At 45.1% G+C, this 18,949-nt stretch overlaps 1 protein-coding gene across 1 annotated transcript in view; it reads left to right on the forward strand.

Annotated features, from left to right (window-relative positions):
- The window catches only part of RAB43 (RAB43, member RAS oncogene family), a 36,670-nt gene that overhangs the window by 12,169 nt on the left and 5,552 nt on the right, over positions 1-18,949 (forward strand). The window contains exon 2 of the mRNA XM_058566312.1: positions 17,793-17,976. Within this exon, the coding sequence (XP_058422295.1) occupies positions 17,793-17,976 (184 nt within the window). The remainder of the gene's footprint in view (positions 1-17,792; positions 17,977-18,949) is intronic.

The following is an 18,949-nucleotide window of genomic DNA, read 5'->3' on the forward strand; positions in this document are numbered from 1 at the left end:
CAAGCCCACCTTAACAAACAAGAAAAAGCCCTAATAGGCAACCTTAAATTACACCTAACAGAACTAGAAAAAGAAGAACAAACAAAGCCCAAAGCCAGCAGAAGGAGAGAAATAATAAAAATCAGAGCAGAAATAAATGATATTGAGACCAAAAAAACAGTAGAAAGGATTAATGAAACAAAGAGTTGGTTCTTCGAGAAGATAAACAAAATCGACAAACCCTTAGCCAGGCTTACTAAGAAAAAAAGAGAAAAGGCTCAAGTAAATAAAATTAGAAATGAAAGAGGAGAAATTACAACGGATACCATGGAAATACAGAGGATTATAAGAGAATACTATGAGAAATTATATGCCAACAAATTGGACAATCTAGAAGAAATGGATAAATTCTTAGACTTATACAACCTCCCAAAATTGAACCAAGAAGAAATGGAGAATCTGAATAGACCAATCACAAGTAAAGAGATTGAAATAGTAATCAAAAACCTCCCAAAAAATAAAAGTCCAGGACCAGATGGCTTCTCCAGTGAATTTTACCAAACATTCAAAGAAGATTTAATACCCATCCTCCTCAAACTATTCCAAAAAATAGAGGAAGATGGAACACTTCCTGAATCATTCTATGAGACCAACATCACCCTGATACCAAAACCAGACAAAGACAATACAAAGAAAGAAAATTACAGGCCAATATCGCTGATGAACATTGATGCAAAAATCCTCAACAAAATATTGGCAAACCGAATACAACAATATATTAAAAAGATCATACACCATGATCAAGTGGGATTTATACCAGAGACGCAGGGATGGTTCAACATCCGCAAATCAATCAACGTGATACATCACATCAACAAAACAAAGAATAAAAACCACATGATCGTCTCAATAGACGCAGAGAAGGCATTTGACAAGATACAACATCCATTTATGATAAAAACTCTCAATAAAATGGGAATAGAAGGAAAGTACCTCAACATAATAAAGGCCATATATGACAAACCCACAGCTAACATCATACTCAACGGGGAAAGACTGAAAGCCATTCCTCTGAGAACAGGAACGAGGCAGGGCTGCCCACTCTCACCACTCCTGTTCAACATAGTACTGGAGGTTTTGGCCAGAGCAATTAGGCAAGAAAAAGGAATAAAAGGAATCCAAATAGGTAACGAAGAAGTGAAACTCTCACTATTTGCAGATGACATGATTGTATATATAGAAAACCCTAAAGAATCTGTTGGAAAACTGTTAGAAACAATCAACAACTACAGCAAAGTTGCAGGGTACAAAATCAATCTACAAAAATCAGTTGCATTTCTATATGCTAATAATGAACTAACAGAAAGAGAGCTCAAAAAGATAATACCATTTACAATTGCATCAAAAAGAATAAAATACCTAGGAATAAATCTTACCGAGGAGGTGAAGGACCTATACAATGAGAACTACAAGACGTTATTGAGGGAAATCCACGATGACATAAAGAAATGGAAAGATATCCCGTGCACGTGGATTGGAAGAATAAACATAGTTAAAATGTCTATATTACCTAAAGCAATCTACAGATTCAATGCAATCCCAATCAGAATCCCAATGACATTCTTCACAGAAATAGAAAAAAGAATACTAAAATTTATATGGGGCAACAAAAGACCCCGAATAGCTAAAGAAATCCTAAAGAAAAAGAACAAAGCAGGAGGCATCACAATCCCTGACTTCAAAACATACTACAAAGCAATAGTAATCAAAACAGCATGGTACTGGTACAAAAACAGACACACAGATCAATGGAACAGAATTGAAAGCCCAGAAATAAAACCACACATATACGGACAGCTAATTTTCGACAAAGGTGCTAAGAAAATGCAATGGAGAAAGGAAAGTCTCTTCAATAAATGGTGTTGGGAAAACTGGACAGCCACATGCAAAAGAATGAAAGTGGACCATGTGCTATCGCCATTCACAAAAATTAACTCAAAATGGATCAAAGACCTGAAGGTGAGACCTGAAACTATAAAACTCGTAGAAGAAAATATAGGCAACACACTATTTGACATTGGTTTTAAAGGAATCTTTTCGGATGACATGCCTACCCAGACTAGGGAAACTAAAGAAAAAATAAACAAGTGGGACTTTATCAGATTAAAGAGCTTTTATAAGACAAATGAAACCAGAATCAAGATGAACAACCAACCAACCAGCTGGGAGAGAATATTTGCAAAACATACATCTGACAAGGGGTTGATCTCCATAATATATAAAGAACTCACACAATTGAACAACAAAAAAACAAACAACCCGATCAAAAAATGGGCAGAGGAAATGAACAGACACTTCTCCAAGGAAGATATACAGATGGCCAATAGGCACATGAAAAGATGCTCAACATCACTAATCATCAGGGAAATGCAAATCAAAACAACACTAAGATACCACCTCACGCCCGTTAGAATGGCTATAATCACCAAGACAAAAAACAACAAATGTTGGAGAGGATGTGGAGAAACAGGAACCCTCATACACAGCTGGTGGGAATGCAAATTGGTGCAGCCTCTATGGAAAACGGTATGGAGATTCCTCAAAGAATTAAAAATAGAGATGCCCTATGATCCAGCCATCCCACTACTGGGAATCTATCCAACGCACCTGAAATCAACAATCCAAAGAGGCTTATGCACCCCTATGTTCATTGCAGCATTATTCACCATAGCCAAGAAGTGGAAGCAATCTAAGTGTCCCTCGACTGACAATTGGATTAAGAAAATGTGGTATATATATACAATGGAATACTACTCAGCCATAAAAAAAGACAAAATCGTCCCATTTGCAACAACATGGGTGGGCCTGGAGCGTATTATGTTAAGTGAAATAAGCCAGAAAGAGAAAGACAAACACTGTATGATCTCACTCATATGTGGAATATAAACCAACACATGGACAGAGAAAACTGGACTGTGGTTACCAGGGCAGTGGGGGGTGGGCACAAGGGGTGAAGGGAGTCATATATGTGGTGATGGACAAACAAAAATGTACAACCCAAAATTTCACAATGTTAGAAACCATTAAAACATCAATTAAAAAAAAAAAAAAGAATCACTTTCTGGATTTGTCTCATGGTTTCCTCATGGTGTCTTTTCATTTGTTCCTTTATTCCTGATATTTCCTGTAAGCTGGAAGTTGAGCTCAGAGGCTTGATTAGATGTGGGTGAAATGGTTTTGGCGAAAACCATTCATAGGTAATGTTGTGTACTCCACTTTTTTTCTTTTTTAAACGTTGTTGTTTGTTTTTTGTTTTTTTGTTTTTGGCGAGGAAGGTCAGCCCTGAGCTAACATCGATGCTAAGCCTCCTCTTTTTGCTCAGAAAGACCGGCTCTGAGCTAACGTCTGTTGCCAATCCTCCTCTTTTATTTTCTTCCTCAAAGCCCCAGTAGATAGTTGTATGTCATAGTTGCACATCCTTCTAGTTGCTGTATGTGGGACGCGGTCTCAGCATGGCCGGAGAAGCAGTGCGTCAGTGCGCGCCCGGGATCCGAACCCGGGCCGCCAGTAGCGGAGCGTGAGCACTTAACCGCTAAGCCACGGGGCCGGCCCTGTACTCCACTTTATACCACGGCAGGCGGCACATGATGCCAGGTTACCCCACTGCTAGTGATGCCAGATTTGATCACTTGGTTAGGGTAGTGTCCACCAGATTTCTCCATTCATATTTACTGTGGAAGATTCCTCTTTGGTCTCTTTACTTTGTTTCTTGGGGTATCTTTTAAGAGCCATGGTCTTGAGCTGGCCTTTTCTGTATGGAACAGCAGGCAAGTTGAAATGAGATTGAAAGGGAAAAACTTAGAAGGTGCTCTGTCAAGCTTACTTATGGTTGTTGGCTAGAAGTCACCATCTGACACCCTGAGACATAAACTACATGTTGGGGAGATCATTAAATGGCAATGAGTTCACGGTTTGTTTATCCAGTGCATAAGTACCTGCTCTTTCCCAGGCACTGTTCTAAGCACTGACAAGGAAAAAGGTAAATAAGAGACAGTCCTTGTTCTTCAGAAGCTCACATCTGGTTGGAGGAAGATGTGAAACAAATGTGTTTACGGATGTGTAAACAAATAACTACCATGCAGTGCTATTAATGCTATCTCTGTGATGGCTTTAATTTCTGAACCAAGAATTGGAACATATGGCCTGACAAGTACACATGTGTTTACTGTGGTGACAGCAGGACGACATATTTAAAATTAGGAATGTTCCCCTAAAGCAGGGCCCCTGTGGTTATCATAGCTGTCATAGGGACATAGGGATGCGTGCCGAGTGCCACAGGGGCACAAAGGAGGAGGCAGCAATCCACTCTCCCCAGGGTCACAGAGGCAATGAGGTTTGAGCTGGGCCCTGAAAAATAAGTGAGAGTTTCCAAATGAGGAAAGACAGAAAGAGCTTTGCCACCAAAGCCATACATGTGCAAAGCCGTGGAGGCGTGAAAGAGGAAGTGTGGGTGTTTGTCCAAGTCAAGTGTAGCTGGCGTGTGAGGGGAGATGAGACTGTGGAGGGGCTTAGGACCAGCCTTCTGATCATGCTAGAAGGTATGTCAACTGTGCTTGACATGCTAGAAGGTGTATCAAACTGTCAACTGGTCAGCTTTGTCTGGGGAGACCGATGTTTATCCTTGAGGGTTGACGCGGTGGGAGGCATAATCAGCAGTGAGTGGGGGCTGGGTAGCCGAGTGGTCAGGGCTGAGTGGGGCTCCCAGCTTGGCCAGTCTCCATTAATCCAAGTTAGCAAGGCACAAGTGGGACAAGGGAAGGCTGAGTTCACTTTGGGATATACAGCATCTGAGCCCCCCTGTGACCAGGCCCTTGCTGCTGAGTTTTGGAAAAAAAGAAGCGGGTTGGGTTTAAGGGAATTGTTGCAGAGGCTGTGAGGACTCCATGAGACCATTTACCAAGGAAGTCAGAACTTGCAGCCATGTCTCTAGGAATGCTGTTGTTGCTTGCTCTTGGCCTTTCCTGATAGGGATAGGTTGTTGCCACGAGGAGCTTGCATTGCAGTTCACCCTGTTCGTTGCGGATTCTTCCTGGCCTAGCAGGGGCCTGCCCGACTGGTCTGAATTGGATGGAAGGGATCCTGGCGTCCTGCTTTATTTTGATCATACCACGTGTTTCCCGATAGTGCCTAAAGGGGCCTGTGAGCGTGGTTTGGGTGGAGGAAGGGCTCGAGTAGTGATAGATGGTCTTGGCTTCCCTATGAGAGGGAAGAGGGGGGTCCCTGGGCAGCTGGCGGCCCTTTGTCAGTGACCGAGGCAAGACTCATTGGCCAGAGGCTAAGGTCTTTTTCCACATTATGTCTTTTTCCCACCAAGACTGTTCAAGAAAAGGTTTGACTGATTCCTGCAGGAGGTGTAAATCGTCAATGAGGTTTCTTGGGAAAAAAATACAAAAAACAAAAAAATATATGGTTTGTGGAAAAGCCATGTACACAGTAAAAGGTATGGGGTTTTAGAGTCAGACAAAGCTCTTCTGCCACTTCTTTCCTGTGACCCTGTGGCCCCTCATGTAAAAAGGATTAAGACTCACCTACAGCCACCGTGAGGATGAAATGGACTGACAGATGTGAAGCACTGACAGTGCCGGCGCCTGGAGGCTCTCAGAGCACATTAGAACTCCACCTTCACCCACGCTCCCCCGGGCCCTGCAAAATGGGGCTGCTCACTGCTGTTCCCAAGTTACTGGTGAGGAAACGCAGACTCAGGAGGCTACCGTGACCATCCTTGATCACTCAGCTGGTGGAGTAGAACAAGAACTCAGGATTCCTCATCTCTCTTTCACCTGCAGATGACCCTCCCAAGGAGAGCTGCGTTGTAACAAGGGACAAAGAAAGTAGTCTCTGACACGGGGATCTTGTGCAACCGTGTTTAGGGGCCAGGAGGAATTTTGGGCTCAGAAGTCCGTCCCCAGCCCTTACTGCCCTCCACAGAGGAGCTGTCTGGTCCCTCTAACACCATCTGTGTTGAGGTCCACGTTGCTTGCCCCTCCCTGTGTTGCTAGCCCAGCACATTCTCTCCTTTCTCTTCCTCACTTGGTCTCTGTCCACCTGCCTGAATGTCTTTAACCAGCTAAGACACTGGAGGTTTTGCAGTGTCTTACTGTTGCTCCTAACAGTGCACCTGTGTCTCAGTCTGTGGCTTATTTGTGAGCCCTGGGCCAACCTCTTCCCTGGAGAACCGAGGCAGGAGATGTGACAGCGGCGGGGCGGAGGAGTGGCCTGCAGATTCCACTTCCTGGTTTGACCCACCACATCCCAAGACACAATGCAAAATAGCTCAGGAACTCGTATTTGGGTCAGTCTGACCAGTTTTCAGAGTTTTGTCCTGAGAACTGATTTTTCCAAAGTCCTTTTCTACTATGAAGAAACAAGGAACTTTCCACTTCCTGGGCTGTCATGCAGGAGACTGTTCAGATAAAATCCTCTTCTGTTTCCAATGGGAGAGACAGTGCTGGACACAGGTTCTGGGAACTGAACTGCCAACGGTGCTTTTAACCTAATAAACAGAATTGATTTCACACCGGGGCACATGTGAACTCACTCCATAGGAACAGCAGCCGTGAATCCCTGGAAAGCAGCTGTAGCCCTGCTGTGCCTCTTGTCTCCCTCTTGCTGGCCCGACTACAGGGACCTGCCTTCGGAAGGGTTCCTTGTTGAGTGGCTGCTTTGCACCAGGTTACTGGTGGCACAAAGGAATAAGATGGGGTCTGTCCTCTCACGAGCCTGTTCCTGGTGGCGACAGACAGACTTACAAACCAGGAGCCCCACATGGACAGCCCTAGGCCAGTTCTCACTATGAAGCCTGTTTTGTTTGGTCTACAGAGTGGTGATTTGCTTTAATTGATTTAAATGGATAACATACTCTGTGGTGTGTGCTGCTATAGAGGCAAGAATAAAGGGCCATGGGAGCATGAAGAAAAGAAGAATGAATTCCGCTTAGGATCGTGTCAGGGAAAGCTCTACTGACCGGGTGACTTTTGAGCTGGGGTCCTGAAGGTTAGGTAGGAGTTCACCAAAAGGTCAAGATGAATGCCGTCTTTCCTAGAAAAAGGAGATAATGACAAGAATGATAATACCCCATCATGGGTGTGGGGACTCAGAGGGACGGTGTAAACTGGGAGTCATTGGGTGTGAAGCTTAGAAGAGAAAATAAGCCTCATCCCTCACCCTGAGATGGTGATTCCCAGACTGAGGCAGCGATCTGTGGGCCCGAGCCCTCCCTTCACCAAGGTAAAAGAAGGACCCAAAACCCAGGCCTTGTGCTGCCTTGAAATCCCTACCCTACTCCACCCATTTGAAACTTACCTGACTAACCCCCGCTGAGTGGGAGAGAGGGGCAGCTCCCCCTCTTCTGAGCATAAGTGCTTTGGGAGCCCTTTTCCATCCTAACTGGGCCTCAGTCCTATCCTCTGTGCCCAGCAGATGTTTCTGGACTTTACTCCAGGTATCAGCCCAGAGAATTTCCCCTGAAGTCGACCGTAAGGGAGAAAGCCTGGCTGGGAATGGTCAGAGAAGCTGGTGATGTGCCAGATGGGAGGTGAGAGAGTTAGGGAGGGCAGGCTTGGGAATAGTTCATGGCACAAAGTCCCTGTCTGTTTGTCAAGTGAGAGTGCAGACAGACAAACTTCCGGTGGGTGGAGAAGTATGCAGGGTGGGGTGGTGGTTTCAATTTCACAGATGTTCTCAGTAGTTTAAGGCTGATGACGTACTCTGGGTAGTGAAACACCCAATGGTTAACTTTCCTGAGCTACAGCCTAGAGTCCTAGCCACTAGACAAAGACCAGGCAGGCGGGGGTAACAGGCTCTTAGGGCAGAAACAGTATTCATCCATCCAATGAGTATTTATCCAGCACCTTCTACATGCCAGGCACTGTGCTGGGTGCTGGGCGTATGTGGAAAGCCAGGCAGACACAGCCTCTGCCCTCATGAAACTCCTATGAGGGAGAGACGGTAAACGTTTAAAAAGTGTGTGGGCATTGGTGTGTGCGTCTTGTCAGGTTAGGCAGTGGAGGGCACTGAAGAAAAATAAACTGGGGTGAGAGGATAGGATGTGCTGCTCTTTTAAGAAAGGGTGGTCGGGCCGGCCCCGTGGCTTAGCGGTAAAGTGCGCACGCTCCGCTGCTGGCAGCCCGGGTTCAGATCCCAGGTGCGCACCCACACACCACTTCTCCAGCCATGCTGAGGCCCCGTCCCACATACAGCAACTAGAAGGATGTGCAGCTATGACATACAACTATCTACTGGGGCTTTGGGGGAAAAAAATAAATAAATAAAAGACTGACAGGCCTGTCAGTGGAAGTAATGTTTGCATATAGGTTGAAATGGAGAGAGGAAGCAGTCATGTGACAGTCTGGGAGAAGAACATTCCAGGTAGGGAGAATATCAAGGGCAAGGGCCTTGATATAGAGACCTCAGAGTCCTCAAGGACTGGCAAGGAGGCAAATATGGCGAAGATGAAGCAGTAGCAGGTAAAGTTGGATCCTGTGGGGCCTTTAGGCCTGGATCCTAAGGACCTAGGGGATGACACTCAAGGATGGAAAACAGAGGAGCGACAAGATCTTAACACTGTTGTGGCAGCTCCACGTTGGCTGCTGTGTGGAGAATGGACTAGAATGCAAGGACGGAAGCCTGAGCAGGTTTGAGGCTGTCTGCAGTGACCCTGGTGCAAGGCTTGGTGGAGGTGGTGACAAGTGTGAGAGGAGGGAGCAACAAAGGCAGAGGCAGTGGAGACTCGGTGCCCATGATTTCCTGCTCGCCTAGGCCCCTGCTGAGGACTGGGAGCAGGGAGGTAGGCAGACAGACAGACAGGCTTGGACTCAGCGTCATGCTGAGATGCCTTGGCCAATCACCACGCCTTCAGAGCCTGCCTTTCTCTATGACACTGGGCAGCCTGCATTCAGTCTGTAGGCTCCGGTGAGAACCCAGTGAGATGGACTTCATGCCCGCTCCAGGACCCTACAGCATCCATGTGGTGGGTTCTGCTCTGGCTTCTGAGACATAGAGCCTAGGACTGTCCTCTCCAATAGATGGTTCAGGATGATGCTAGTCTGCTTGACTGCCTCCTCACCTGCCTGTTTCTCAGGTAGCTAAGATGGCCTATCAGACTCATTAAACTTCTCACCCAGCCTCCCTTGGGGCACTGCCTAATGGCAGGCCTGGGGCTTTGGCAGAGGAGTGGTGCTGGGCTGTCGGGAAAGCAAGGCCTCTGCTAGCTTGGTTTCTCCTACCTCTTTTGGAACACAGGGCATTTGGGCCAAGTGATTGGGCCTCCTCTCCTAAGCCTTCTCTGTGATTCTACGGCAGGACCATTGTCCACCCAGCAGCCCGGGTGATACTTTACAGACATCAGAGCACATCTCGTCTTAGTCTGGGCTCCCCTGGAACACAAAGCCTAAAACAGGGGTGAGCTCGCAGCTCATTTGTTTTGGGGACTGGAGAGAGTGAAACAGAGATGGAAGGAAATGCTATAGAAGCTGCATTCTCAAGTTGGTCACTGCCATGGGCAAGTAGGGCTTGATCCAGCCCAGGCATCCCCTGCCCCCCACTGGCCAAGGGTCGATCAATAGGGTGGTAAGTCCCTCTCACTTCTGGGTCATGATTGCTAGGGTGGTTTCCAGGAGGCCTCCTGGGCTAGAATTGGAGAGGCTCCAAGGCAGGCAGCAAGGCACGCCTGGTGTAGCGAGGCTCTTCAGACTGTTAGACCGTGTGAAACTGGTTGCTGCTGCCATGGCTGGAGTACAAGGTAGACTGCTAAGATAGGCGCAGTGAAATAAAAGAGGTGTCTGGTACGTATTTCCCTAATCAGACAATCTCCAGTGGCTTCCCACTGCAGTAAAAATAAAATCCACACTCTTGATGCTGGCCTACAAGATCCTCTGTGGTCTGTCTCCAGCAGGCCTCTGACTGCGTCTCCTTCCAAATTCCTTCTTCACTACCATCTGGCCGCACTGCCCGTCCTGTATCTCCAACATGGCAAGCTTTGTTCTGCCTCTGGGCCTTGGCACTGTTCCCTCTGCCTGAACACTGTTCCTATGATTGGCTCCTCATCATTGGGCCTCAGCTCAAGTGTCACCTTCTGTGACCACTCTAGGAGGCCCCCATCCTGGGGAGTCTCTCCTATTACCTTAATTTTCTTCAGAGTGCTCATTATCCCTCTCTGCAAGTATCCTATTTGCATTCTTCTTGTCTTCCTCCTTTTACTAGAATGTGAGCTGTGTTTTTGTTTCATTGCTTGCAATATCTTCAGTTCTAGAACAGGGGCTGGGACATGACAGAAGCTTAGTACATATTGAACAAATGAATGACCGTGCACACAGACCAATATATTTTTCTTTGGGCACTTTATATGTTCTACTTTGCCTTAAAGCTCCTTTGCATATACTAAAAACATCAGTGAAAAATTATAATAGCTCAGTAAATATTGTTAAATGGATGCATTTATCCAGCACCTTCTCTGTGCTAGGCACTGTGCACATTGAATCTTTCATTTGACTCTTACAGCACTTTTTTTTTTTTTTTGTGAGGAAGATCAGCCCTGAGCTAACATCCATGCCAATCTTCCTCTTTTTGGCTGAGGAAGACCGGCCCTGGGCTAACATCTATTGCCAATCCTCCTCCTTTTTTCCCCCTTTTTTCTCCCCAAAGCCCCAGTAGATAGTTGTATGTCAAGTTGCACATCCTTCTTAGTTGCTGTATGTGGAACGCCGCCTCAGAATGGCCAGACAAGTGGTGTGTTGGTGCGCGCCCGGGATCCGAACCCAGGCCGCCAGTAGCAGAGCGCGCGCACTTAACCACTAAGCCACGGGGCCGGCCCCAACAGCACTTTTTTTTTACAGATGAAAAACTGAATTGAGTTTTAGCCCAGAGACAGCAAGCTGGTAAGTGACAGAACTGGTTTATTATCTCAGGCCAGTTGGTCTCCAGAGCACCAACACTGCTCTTTTCCTTCCCTTCCACTAATGTGGGGGAGTAGGATGAGAATATTACCAGTCATGGGAAGGACCTACTTTCCAAAAATATCTCCTCCATTACTGCCCAAATGTCACCAATTGGTTGACCTAGATACTATAATCTGTAGCTATTTTGTTGGGTTTTAATTTAGTTTTTATTTTTATCAGAGTTATACTTGTGTATGGTTTAAAGAGTCATTTGGTTCGACAAGGCTTGTTACAAAAAGGTTTCCTGATACCCCCACCGCCACCCTAGAGGGACAATCACTTCCAACTCTTTTTAATTGATAGGATTTTTCTATTTCTCTTGCTTATATTGCTGCTCCCCTCCTGCCCGCCCCCACCCCCCACCCCCCAATTATAGGCATTATCTATTGATTCCCCACCTCAGAAGATGAGAGTTTAACTAACTCTCAGCACTACCCCAGGCCCCATCACACACATTCACACTTTGCATCCTCCTGACAGAGTTGTGTGGTAATATTGATTAGATCAGCATTAAGTTCCTTTCATCTCTATTCTCAAAATATATCCCGAATTTGATCACTTCTTCCTTTCTTCACGACTACCACCTGGTCCAACCACCATCTTTTACCTGGATTGTGGCCAGGGCCTCCTAACTGGTCTCCGTGTTTCTGTCCTTGCTGTCTTTTGATCTAGTCTCAATACAGCAGTCAGAGTGATCCTGTTGAAAAGTATATATCTAGTTTGCTTCAGACTCTCCCATGGCTTCCCACCTCACTCAGAGTGAGGGCCAAAGTTCTTACTATGGTCTGTGAGGCACTATGTGATCTGGCCCCCTTGATGTTTACTTCTCTATCATCCCCTATGACTCTGCTCCTTTTTACTCTGCTCCAGACACACTGATCTTGCTTGCTTTGAATGTACCAGTCATGTCTCTGCCTCAGGGCCTTTGCGCTTGCACTTCTCTCTCCCTGGAATGCTCGTCTCCCAGACATCTTCACAGCTGGCTTCCTCTAGCTTCCTGCACAGCTGGACATCTGCACAGTTAGCTGACTTTCTTCAGATTTTTTTTTTTTTTGGTGAGTAGATCAGCCCTGTGCTAACATCTGCCAATCCTCCTGTTTTTTTTTTTTTTTTTTTTTTTTGCTGAGGAAGACCGGCCCTGGGCTAACATCCGTGCCCATCTTCCTCTACTTTATATGGGATGCCACCACAGCATGGCTTGCCAAGCAGTGCGTTGGTGGACGCCCGGGATCCGAACCGGCGAACCCCGGGCCACCGCAGTGGAGCGCGCGCACTTAACCGCTTGCACCACCAGGCCGGCCCCTTTCTTCAGGTCTTTACCCAACAGTTATCTCAGTGAGGCCTTCTGTGGCCATCCTATCTAAAACTTCATTCCTTACTGTACTTCACAGCTTCTTCCCCTGCTTGTTTTTTCCTTCTTAATCACTATCTAGCATACTTATTATTTTTATTACTTATTTTATATTAATATTTTTGCTTATTTTATATACTTATATATAATTAAGTATATTTTTCAATAAATACTTATTACCTATTGTCTTACTTAGCATCTCTCTCCCACACTAGACTGTAAGCTTGAGGACAGGAATTTGCATCTGTTTTTTTTTTGGCTCTGGTATCTCTAGTACCTAGAACATATAGCAGGTATTCAGTAAGTACTTGTTGAAATGATTGAATAATTACATTATGATTAGTAAATGCTATTCCTAGCTAAGTCGTGGAGTATGCTGCCATTGTTTTTCATTTCCCATGTTCACTAGTTTTTCCTGGCAGTAGTAATCATCTTGTTTTTGCTTGTGTGTCTATGTATTTACCACTAATTCGTCTCCAAACTCTCCCCTAATTGGTATAACTCTCCTCTCTGTCTGTCTAACATATTTTATAACTCTCCACTCAATATATTGCTTTCTCTCAGTTCCATCTTCTTGAAGAAGTCTCTCCCAGAGCTTTCTTGATTTCTATTTTAGTTTTCTTGTGGTTAGGGTAATATTCTATAAGAATTCCATCTTTTGAAATTTATCGAGACATTTGATGGCTCAGCATATGGTTTATCTTGGTGAATATTCCATGTCCACTTGAAAAAAAATGTGCTGTTTTGCAGTTTTGGGTGTAGTAGTGTTCTGGAAATGTCAATTGGATCAATAATATTGTTTAGATGTTCTTTATCCATACTGATTTTTTGTCTACTTACTCTATCAGTTACCGAGAGAGGTGTTAAAATCTCCAACTGCAATTGTGGATTTGTTTCTCCCTTTAGTTATGTCAGTTTTAACTTCATGAAATTTAAAACTAATAATTGGGTGCTACATATTTAGTATCATTATGTCTTTCTGATAAATTGCCTCTTTTTTATCATTAGGAAATGTCTATCTTTTGTAATTCTTTGTTTGGAAGTCTACTTTGATATTACCATAACCATCATTCTTATTCAGTCATGTGCCACATAAAAATGTTTTGGTCAACGATGGACTGCATATGTAACTGTGGTCCCATGAGATTAGTATCATAGAGCCTAGGTGTGGCTATACCATCTAGGTCTGTGTAAGTATACCCTATGATGTTTGCAAAATGATAAAATTGCCTAACAGTGTATTTCTTAGAACATGTCCTTGTCATTAAGCAACACATGACTATACTTTCTTATGCTTACTTTTTATGATATATATATATATTTCATTCTCTTACTGTCTACCTATTTTTGCAGGTAGGTACAATATAGGTATTAAGTAGATAGCATATAGTTGGATCTTGCCTTTTTTCCCTTCTGACAACTATAGCTTTTAATTGATATGCTTAGTCCGTTTATATTTAATGTAATTATTGGCATGGTTGAGTTTAAATCCACCATTTGTTATTATCTCTTCCATTTTTTATTCCTTTGTTCCTTTCCCACTTTCTTTTGGTTTAATTGAATTTTTTTTTTCAGGAATACCATTTTATTTCCTCTATTGACTTGTTATTTCTTTTATTGGTTGAAATAGAGCTAATGATATGCATCCTTAACTTATAAAGTCTCTTTGGAGTCAATTTTGTACCACTTCATACTTCACAACCGACACTTAACACTTCTCATTTCTCACCTCACATCTGATGCTTCACAAGTGTAGTAACTTTACAATAGCATAATTTCATTTATCTGCCCTCCTTTCCTTTGTGCTATTATTGTCATTTTTTATTTCTAGTACATTATAAACCCCCCTTTGCAGTCATTATTTATAATTTTACAGTCAGTTGTCTTGTAAGGAAATTACAAGAAGAAAAAATAATGTTTTATATATACCTACTTATTTACCATTTCTGGTACATCTCATTCCTTTTGTGGATCTGAGTTTCCGTTTAATATCGTTACCCTTCAGCCTAGAGACTATCTTTTAGCATTTCGTGTTGTGCGGGCCTTCCAGGGAGATTCCACTTTCACTTATCTGAAAATATCTTCATTTTGCCCTCATTTTTGAGATATTTTTTCCTGGATATGGACTTTGGTGTTGAAAGTTTTTCTTTCAGTACTTTTTTTTTTCTTTTTAGCACTTTTCAGCGTTGTCTTCTGGCGTCCATTATTTCTGATGAGAAGGCAGTTGTCATTTGTATTGTTGTTCTCCTGCATAGAACATCTTTTTTTTTTTTTTTTCTGACTGCTTTAAAAATTTTCTCTTTTACCTTTGGTTTTCATCAGTTTGGTTATAGTCTGCAATGATATAGTCTGTATTTCTTCTGCTTGGGGTTCTGCAATTACGTGAATATAGACAGTTTGATGTTGTCCCAGATCCCTGTGTCTCTGTTCATGTTTCTTCAATTTTTTTCCTCTTTGTTCTTCAGATTGAATAATTTCTATTGATTTTTCTTCAAGTTCATTGATTCTTTTTTTTTTTGCCATCTCCATTCTGCTGTTAAGTTCATCAAATGAATTTTCTGCTTCACTTATTATACCTCTATCTCTGGTCTGTTCTCAACCCTGTAGGAGCCACTCTCTGGTAAGATTCTGGTAGTTTCCCCCTGTGCATGGAGCCTTCAGGCAAGGACTCACAGGGACCCCCGACATAGACTTGTAGGCTCTCCCACCCCCTGCATCGCTCCTCCTCCCAGTCACATCAGCTGCTCCAGACTCTGATCTTTGCCTTCTCAGCTCAGTGGGACCACCGTACTCTGCTTAGATTCTAGCCCACTGTCCTATGGTCAGGAAACTGTCCCCAGGTAGAGAGTCATGGCAATCATGTGGTGCATTTCATGAGTTTTGCATCTTTCAGGATTACAGTCTTGTGCTCCTTGGTGTTTACATCTTGAAAATGACAGCCTCCCGTATTTTTCAATCTAATGGTTGTATATGGAGGGAGGGCTTGTCTGCCACTCATTACTCTGTCGGAGCTGGAAGCTGCCCCCAGAGCCCTGTGGCCTGCTCCAGGTGGGTTGACATCCAGGCTCACTGCTTGGCTATTGTCTTGGGATCTCCCTCTACCACCATCCTGGGGATTCCCTTTGCCTCTCTTTTGAGTTAAATTCTTTGTTTTCTAGATCCCACATTTTCTTATTTTTGGTTGATTTCTTTAGACAGAGGAACCTTCAGTAACGTCCTGAGAAAGGGTGAAAGGAAGGTAAATTTTTTGAGGCCAATAGGTCTGAAAATACCTTTATTAAACCATCGCACTTGTCTGATAGTTGATTGGGTAGAGAATTGTAGGTTGGAAATAATTTTAGGCATTGTTTCATTGAATATCTAATGCCATATGGATCTTTTGTGTGAAAACTTGAAACCTGTTTTATCTTTTTCTTTTTTTTTTTTCCTCTCTGGAAGTTTTTAGGATCTCTTCCTCTTCCCCCTTGTTCTGGAATTCCCACAGTCACGTGTTTTGTGTGGGTCTGTCTTCTTCCCTTGTGTGTGTGCTTAGTGGGCCTTTCAGACAGTTCTGGAGAATTTTCATGAAGTACTTCTTTGATTTCTCCCCTTGATTTTACTATTCTTTTTTCCTGAAACTCTTAATATCCTGATAATGGACCTCCTAGGTTGATTCTACAATTTTCTTTTTTTTTTCCATCTGTTGGTATTTTTTTCTTACTTTGGAGGGATTTCTTCAACTTTATCTTCCAACCTTTATGTTGCATTTTTCATTTATTGTATTTTTAATTTTCAAGATCTTTTTTTTTTTTTTTTCCTGAATGGATCCCTCTACTTTTTTGGTTTTTTAAAATACTGTTCTATTATTGTTTCATGGATCTTTTCCTATCTCTGAAATTCTCATGATATTTTTTAGGCTTTTGCCTCTGTATAGTTTCTGTTTCCTCCAAGTTACTTTATGCTGTGTTTGGCCTCTGTCTTTTGTGTTGTATGCTCCCCTCTAGGGTATGGAGATGAGTTCTTGGTCATCTGGATCCCAGGTTTGTGTAGTGCCAAAGTTCACTCCTTTCGCTTCTCCCCACGCATGAGCTAGCAGACACCATGAGCTATGGAGAATGGGGCCTGGTTTCCTTAGAGCCTCTCACAGCTGAGGAGTAAATAGGAAATCTCAGGACTGGAAGATTTTATTTGGCATGTTGTGGCCCAGAGCTCATTAACTCAGACTTCTCTCTTCCCCAGTGGGGCCTAGAGAAAAGGTGGTCACCTCCACAGTGCCAGGGCCAGAAGCCCTGCCCTGTGGAATTATCTGAGGCCTCTGGGGTCCATTCCCACCCCAGATAGTCTAGAGGACCTCCCACACCTTGAGAACTAGATAAAGAGGCACCCAGAGTGCTTGCACCAGAGAAGGAGGATGGATGGACCTGCAGCACGTTGGAGACCAAGGGCTCGTGTTTATCTTTAGAGAGCCCCGAGAACCTATGATTTGTGGAGCAGAGAAGGCAAGCCATGAGCCCCTGAGAGCCCTAACACCTGCTCAGTCAGATGCCTGCCCATAGTCCATCCTGGAGCTGGTGATCGCTGCCCAGAGTAGGCAGCCTTCTGGCCTGGGCACAGTCAAAATCCAGGTTTGCCCCTCGCCCATCCCCTCCCCCGCCCTATCTGGTGTCTTTCCTGCCAGGCTGCTGCTTCCACAGAAAGCCACACACAGGCACATCTCCTGCATGGCCAATGTCCAGGATGGCTTGGCAGCAGTCACGAATGGGTGTGTGTTAAGTGAAGACATGGGCGGGACAAGGCGCCAAGCTCCTTGCCTATGGCCCAGCTGGGTCAGCTGATGGTAAAAGCCCCACAAGAGGACTCTGCCCATTGCCTTCCCTGGTCCCTCACTGCCACAGCTCAGGCCCCCTCACCACCAGGTTGTGAGCATCTTCCTGGGCATCGCTGAGGCAGAAGTAGAGAACCCTAATGCTGGAGGGTTATACATGACTGGGTACAGTGGTGCATTTACAGGCAGAGAGGGGAAGGCACTGGACATGCACACAGCCAGGTACACCTGGAGCCAGCTTGCCAGACTGAGCTGCTAGAGGTCTTCTGGCTCAGCCTCCCCAGCAGTGAGCCCACTGTTTAGGGGAGAGAGGGCACATAGAGGACCCAAGGTCAAGGACACTTCCTGCTGCAGTGCAGAGTACATCCCTTGTCCCCTCACCACCTTTCCCTGGGACTCGAGAAGGCAGAGATGAGGGCTGCCAACCTTCCCTTTGCATCTTTGTCTTCCTCAAATTTGGTCCACCGAGTTGCTTTCTGAGGGCTCAGAAGGCCTTCTCTCTCTCTGTCCACCTTCTAGCCCCTCCTGTGTGATTCTTGCCAAGGTGTGGACTGGTGGCCTGCCCAGTGGAACCAGCACTTTGGGCGTGCTGTGGGATTGCCCTCCCTGTCCCCTGGTGCTCGGCCATACCACAAGGTTCATGGGAGACCCCCTATTTCTTTAGCTGCAGATCTGGGACACGGCTGGCCAGGAGCGATTTCGCACCATCACGCAGAGCTACTACCGCAGTGCCAATGGGGCCATCCTCGCTTATGACATCACCAAGAGGAGCTCCTTCCTGTCGGTGCCTCACTGGATCGAGGACGTGAGGAAGTACGCGGGCTCCAACATTGTGCAGCTGCTGATCGGTGAGCTTGGGGGAACAGGGCAGGCGGGCATGGTTCCTTGGGGCCAGGATCCATCTCTCTCAGCCTCTCCTTTTTAAACAAAGGACAAGCCGGAGGGCAGGGAGGGGCTGAGCTTGGCCAGGCAGGAGCCCAGGCTTGAACTATGTATGTAATCTTGCAAATTCTGATCCTGCTACTCACTTATAAAGTTATATTCAAAATCAGAGTTAGAGGAAGGAAGAAAGGAAGCTAACATTTGCTTTGCACTTACCATGTATCTGCACAGTGGTTAACACTGCTTAAATCTTCACATGTGTCGTTGGATTTAGTCCCCTAACTCTGGCTACTCCTCCTTAGTCAGGGGATGGAGCTGAGGCTCAGAAAAGTGAAGTAATTTATCCCAGTTCCTACAGCCTGTGAAATTTGAGTTCAGTTCTGCCAATCATAATTCAGTGATTTGCTCTGTCACACCACACTGCAGAGCAGGGCTTCTCAAACATTGCATGCCTCCAAATCACTCCGAAGCCTTGGTAAAGCACAGAGAATGGGCACTAGCCCCAAGGCCCCTGATTCAGCAAGTCTGGGAGGGGCCTATGAAAGAGCGTTTGTAACAAGTTCCCAGGTGACGCCAGTGACATCCATGTTGCTCGTCCAGGGACCCCACTTTGAGAACCACTGCTGCAGAGGGGTGCCATTGTCTCCATTTTCCCTTTTCCTCCTGCATAAACTTGCCAGACCTTGGCTCTAGAAGCTTTAGATCATTTGTGTGGTCCGTGGGGTCCTCGCCCCAACAGTCAGGCTGTTCTTCTAAGATAAGATTGTACAGATGGGGCCTGGACATGGCTTCAGCTGGGAAAAAGGTGGCACTTGGTTCCATGCAGCCTGCCTTCCACAGCCTGCCTAGACTGGGATTTGGAAGTGCTCAGCAGAGCTTGACTCCAGGCCGGAATGGAGCTCTCCTTACCTGGCATTACACTTCCCTTTTATCCAGGAC

The sequence above is a fragment of the Diceros bicornis genome, chromosome 2, assembly GCF_020826845.1.
Source record: "Diceros bicornis minor isolate mBicDic1 chromosome 2, mDicBic1.mat.cur, whole genome shotgun sequence".
NCBI lineage: Eukaryota > Metazoa > Chordata > Mammalia > Perissodactyla > Rhinocerotidae > Diceros > Diceros bicornis.